General features: G+C 42.6%; 1 protein-coding gene across 6 annotated transcripts in view; it reads right to left on the minus strand.

Annotated features, from left to right (window-relative positions):
* The window catches only part of LRGUK (leucine rich repeats and guanylate kinase domain containing), a 54,048-nt gene extending 49,025 nt beyond the window's left edge, over window positions 1–5,023 (minus strand). For 3 of the 6 annotated variants that reach the window (XM_068952988.1, XM_068952897.1, XM_068952809.1), the window contains exons 1-5: window positions 4,694–5,023; window positions 3,417–3,524; window positions 2,661–2,742; window positions 1,549–1,649; window positions 708–789 (exon numbers count right to left, since the gene is read on the minus strand). In XM_068952988.1, coding sequence (XP_068809089.1) covers window positions 708–789; window positions 1,549–1,649; window positions 2,661–2,742; window positions 3,417–3,524; window positions 4,694–4,897 — 577 coding nt within the window. In that variant the 5' untranslated portion in view covers window positions 4,898–5,023. The remainder of the gene's footprint in view (window positions 1–707; window positions 790–1,548; window positions 1,650–2,660; window positions 2,743–3,416; window positions 3,525–4,693) is intronic. The other 3 variants (XM_068953222.1, XM_068953141.1, XM_068953066.1) reach the window with 1 other exon arrangement.
* Between the last annotated feature and the right edge of the window lie 977 nt (window positions 5,024–6,000).

Below are 6,000 nucleotides of genomic sequence, written 5' to 3' on the forward strand. Positions count from 1 at the left end.
TATCATATTGACAGCAACACCTTCCCTCCACGTGTGTGCACACAACAGCATACTCCAGGAAGTTTTCTCTTGGTTAACGATTCTCTTCACTGTCATTTAATGGCCTCGTTCTCCACAGACCCTCTATAGGACCTCAGCAACTAGCTATGTCTAAGATTAAACCACATGCACCTTTTCCATTTAAAGCAGCTTACTGTTCCAAGTCGATTTGCAATGAACCTTTCTTATATAAAAATACTGGGATTTTTTCTTCTGATTACTGTTGAATTTATCTTAAAAGGTGTATAGCTTATAAAAATACTGTATCTGGCCGCTCAGGAGTTAAGCTCAAAATAGACTTCACATACCAATAGTATGGGTTATGAAGAGGTCTACATTTGTTTATTATCCTTGGCACGTGAAAACAGTATGACATGTTCCTTTTTTAGTTTTACAGATTGCAAAGCAGGGGTGGTGGTGGCGGTGGTGGTGCGTTCCTCTAACAGGCTAACACCTTACATATTTACACAAACACCTTCAACACCATGCAGGTTTTAGTAAATTAAGATGAGTTTCATCACCAGAATTACAACTGTTTGATGCTGTTTCTAAAGAAAAACCTGAGATAAAGGAAAAAAATACAAAGAAAACAGGTATCTATTTAAAACAAAGTTATTCAAAAAGTAAACAAGCAACTTTTCTTCCATTCAGGTTTCCAGAAAGGATACAGTCCAGTAAGAGTTTAGTAAGTGACTGGTATGCTGATAAATCTTGCATTTTAGGTATTTGATTGCATGAAAAATCTACTTCCTAAAGAGAAAGGAAGACAAAGTTACTTTCTGTCTTTTCCCGCTTACAGCTCCCTTCTGAAACTAAACAGCTACTACCTTAAACTTCTGATCAAGGGTGAGGAAGAAGTAAAAAGATCACTAATACTAATACTCCATGAGACAAAGAGAAAGGCTCTTTTTTATGAAACACATAATTCAAATTTTGGAAACTTCCAAAGTTGTACCTTCTTCCAATAGCATTTTCATTAACAGTCCTGGCAATTATTCATACGTATATTAAAAAACGGATGGAGAAGACAGAGAAATACAATAAGGTAGTATTTCAAACCAACCTCCTACTTTTTATAACCCAAAGTGGGTTACATGAAGACAGCAGCAAAGGAAGAATAGCATACAGCTACATTTTAAATACACACTACACAACAGTAATTGGCACCAGTCAGTTTGAAAGGCGGGAAATGATCCTACGAAAGGTTTGATTACTTTGGCAGCAAGGAAAAAACCTTGGCTAAGATTACCTCTGGTTAGAACAGTCAGCTGTACAATATACCTTCCCACAGCATGCTGGGGCTCAAAATGAGAAAGAAAATAAAAAGACCTAAATGTGCAATGTAAGCTGTCCAAACATTCTGGAGAACTATTAAAATATCAAATACAGTAGGAAAAAAGAATAAGGAAGTATAAAACTTGGCTATTGCACATGTCCAAATACAAAATCTAAAGTTCATTTAGATCATCTTGAATTTAAACCTAACAAAAAGCAGTGTCTGCAACTTACCTTGAGATTTTTTGGTGGCTTAAAAACAAAATATGCAGTCAACTTGTTGTGGGAAGCATTGAGTTCCAGTAAGTGTGGCATCTGGCTGATACAAGAAAGATCTAATAACAAGGCAAAATGCCAAACATAGAATAAGAATACATAGGTAAATGCAGATATTATTGTGTCAAATATGATAATTATGTCCACTAGCAATCAAGAATCAATTTTGTACTACACAGTCAGAAAGTGATGTTCAGAAAGCAGAATTCAAATACATTAACATTTGAATTATACTTTAAATCCCCATTATATAAGCTGATTGGCCCACAAGCCAAAATGGAATTTTATATTCTAGCTACCTCTATAATGATAAAGAGAATACCTCTATCCTGATTTATTAATTGCTGGAGAAAAGGATTTAGGACACTACTGAAGACTGAATGATTAGTTGCTATGGAAAAGTCCCTGTTCTATTCAGACATAGCTTTCACAGACAAACTGTTAGCAAAATGAGCAGAGAGGAGTGCTGCCTTACAATAGTGCGGCGATTATAGGACTCCAGCTATTCAAATGAAATGAAAAACTTCAAAGAAACAATGCAACAGGTTGTCACCCAGGCTTATTCTTTATGATGTTAATTAAAAAATTTAATCAAGGGGTACGAGGGAGAGAGAAGAAACAGAAGAAGATGGGTTTTACCTCAGTCTCCATTTGTGACCATTCTAAATTCAGGACACAATTTCTTACGTTTTGTCATCTATAGGAAGCCTTGCCAAAAGAAAGCCTAAGATTGGCCGAACTGTACCAGGCATAACTTTAAACATTCTGACATATGCATGCGTTATAATCTCAATTAACCTTGTACTAACATGCTTGCTTGCATTTTACTTTTGGGTAATAAACTGAACAATAATCTTCACATTTCCATTGAGTAGCATGTGCTGGTGCAGCTGTATGAACAGTCCACACATCATTCAAGATCTAGCCATTGCTACAGTCTGTAGAGCGGGAGTACTGGTGCCATTAAGATGTAGACCAGGCTTCGTGATATTAAAGCTACACGGTACACTGCATTTCTCATCTTAAATGATTTCACAACTCAAGAATTTACTAGTGTATTTACTACATACCATTAATTTCATTATATGAAAGTTCCAACTTCTGTAGGTGAACGTATCTGGAGAGAATGTTAATGTCACTTAACTTACGACCCTGGAAAAATAAAGCAAAGGGACTTTAATACCTAACTGTATAACCTCACCCTGCTCTCCCAAGAGATACACAGTAGCAGGAGACATTGAAGAGGTGCCTGAAGCGCTCTCCATCTGGATGCTGGCTCTTAATGCTCCGGAACAGGATGACACATATAAAGAGAGGTGTCAGACCTACAGACCAGGGACGAATGGAGGAAATGTCAAAAGCGGACTTTAAAACGCAACCGTAACAGATAGCCACAGCTACGGAAAATGCCACAAAAAAAGATTGCATCTAGAAGGTGCCTGCAGGAATTCATCTTTAATTAGACTCGACCATTTTAACTTTCCGCCCAATAGATGCTGAATGCTTCATTCTCAGAGATTTAGCATGGGCCTTACTCCAGCTCACTGAAGTAAGAAGATTCCTTTTCACAGCTAATGATTAGGTAAGGAAAAATCTTATTGCTGTTGCCAACAAGAAGTGAAAAAAAAAACAGTACTGATATGGCAGTTGCCAGCAGAAGCCATGTTGTGTCTTGTCAAAGGTCCCATATACAAGCAACAGCATTGACAGATTGAGACAGAATCTGCCTCCTGAACATTTTTTGCCAGATAAGGTATTTGCAGTCAAAAAGTGGGAACCTATGAGCAGAGAAACATTTTACAATGATGTTATCTGCTTATACTTACCGGAAGCGACAGATTAAGATAAACATACTCGATACCAGGGGCTGAGCGCCCCAGCTTGTGGAGACCCTCAGCCACAGTGTCTTCATCCAACACTCCACCAAACTGGTCCTATAAAATACCAAAAAGGTGGGGAGGGGGTGGATTTAGGGCAGAATTGTGAAACCAAACTCCACGCTCTGTAGAAGCTGGGGCTGCCTGGAAGGCAACTCAGAGCAGAGTTGCCTAATAAAAGGTCTAACAAAAGACCTCAATCAAATGCTCCTTTCAGTGCTCACCCACCCTGCTAAGGCACTACACTACAGGAAAAATGATGAATACAGCCCTCAGAACAGATAAAGAGGAACGTGTCATGTACTAGCTCTAAATATTTAAAAAGGTTCCTAAAAGGCTGAGGTCAATTTTTTCAACAGTTTTTGATTGTTTTTTTTTTAAAACGTTGTGGTTTACAGGCACATGTTTAAATAGGGCTTAGTTTCAGAGATGCTAAGCCATGACCCTCCCATTGATTATGGATGTTAACATCTCAGCAAATCACCACTGACCCATCTGCAGTGCTGTACCCCCACATGCAGATATCCATGTCACTGGTGGCCCTTTAAATTTTTTTTGCATGAGCAGCTAGTGCTGCTTTTCAGAGAAAAGTCTTTGTCAAAGAGGGTAGTTGACAGATGGCACTAATGAACCAGTGCACAGGTTTAATGAGAAAATAAACCAACGGCTTGTGAAATTCCTATGAGCTGGGAGAAGTCACACAACGATCTCTAATCTAGGGACCAAGATAAATAATTTTTCAAATGTAATCACCCAAATCATAGCACCTACATGTTACAGCAAATGGAGACTACGGCTATATTTCCACTAGATAAAAATATTAGGCGATAATGCTGTGGCACTGGGCACTTCAGAGCCCAGCAGAGCAGGCAGAACAAATTCACTTGTATCCACAGACTTAGTGAGTCTCAGGGTTGGGCACGTGCACGCCAAAGAGGTTTAATTTGGCAATTCATATGCCAGCACATCCCCAGTTTTGGCATAGCAAGGGGAGAGAGAGGCAATCTGGAACCATCCTGGCTACCGCAGAGATGGAAGGGCCCCTAAAAAAATGCTGAGATGAGGGGTGGAGGGGGGAACAGAGATCAAACCAGCCTCAGCTTTGTTCCTCCTTTGGAGGCAAGTGAGAAATCATTGCCTTGTGCCCCCATTGCCCTGAAGGGGAAAAGGGCCCTTTCCCCACGGACACCTCCCTCCCCAAGCAGCTGGGGGCCACAGAGCTGAACCTCCACGGACTCCTCTTCCTCGTCCTCCTCATCCTCCTCCTCGTCCTCTCGGTGAGGCAGGCTGAGCTGCGGCTGCCGGAGACCGGCCTTGCCGCCGGGCCCTACCGGGGCGACCTCCCGGGAGGGGTGCTGCAGGGGCACATGAGGAGGGGGAGGCAGCTCCAGGGAGCCGCCCTCTCCTCCCTTCTCCTCGCCCCCGGCCATGGGCTGTGACAAGGAGCGAGGACGCGGCGGGGGCAGCGCGTTTCGGCGCTTCGCAAGCAGGCACCGCGCCCAGGCCCCGTCAGCCCTCAAGCCTGGCCGCCGCCATCTTGTTTGCGCTTCCGTTGCCGTGGAGACATGAGCGGAGCCGCGGGTAGGGAGGAAGGGTTCGCGCCATCCTGCACAGTGGACCAATAGGAAAGCGGCTCGTGGAGCAGTGCAGGCTGGGAGTTGTAGTTCTATAGTATAAGCCCCTCGCCCGGTAGCCAGGCCGCAGAGCAGGCTGGGAGTTGTAGTCCTCCTCACAGGAGGAGGAGGACTCCATTTCTGTGGTGCGGGTGAGGACACGAAGTCAATGGCGGCAAACAAACAAACACAGTTTTCCGGCCACAGACACACAAGCCGAAACTGGCGTTGTGCAAAGACGGAGGCTTTGCTCAATGGCACCATAATAAAAATTAGGGCCGTGCAGGAAGCCTGTGGTATGGCTGAACGCCGTGGTGAACGCTGTCCCCGAGGCCCCTGGCTGCCAGTCGGCTGTTTTGGTCACTGGCCAGTTCTGGTTATCTGCATTTTTGTCTGGGAGGTTGAAGGGAGGACTGGTGACTTTGGTCATTCATATTAGGAGGCTCAGCCACCTGTGGGGGGTGATGCTTTGGGGTTTTTTTGAATGTAGAAGGAGGGTGTTTCCTTAAGAAAAAAGTACACTGCGTTAAAATTACCAATTTTTTATTTCTAACATTTCTGTTGGAGGAAATCGAAAGCTCACCGCACCATGTTTCAGAAGAAGAAATTAAAAAAAAAAAACTAATAAAAATAAAATGTGGCAGACACCAAACTTTTTGGACCACAAAATGGCTTATAGCTACTAAATCCACTCTTAACAGAAATCCTAAGCAAAGACACTAAAGATATTAGAGTTTTGCGCAAGCATGCTTTGTGATTAGTTGAGCTGTGCACAGTAACCTCTTGGGTCTGGTCATGCCCTGTGGCAGTGAGTTCCACAAATTCATTATGTGCAGCGTAAAAAAAACCCAAGAAGCTATTTATTTTCCCTCATTTTATGTCTCCCTAGTTCCCAGTCCATGGTCTACCCTCTGTGCTTG

Source organism: Struthio camelus, chromosome 1 (genome assembly GCF_040807025.1).
Source record: "Struthio camelus isolate bStrCam1 chromosome 1, bStrCam1.hap1, whole genome shotgun sequence".
Lineage (NCBI taxonomy): Eukaryota > Metazoa > Chordata > Aves > Struthioniformes > Struthionidae > Struthio > Struthio camelus.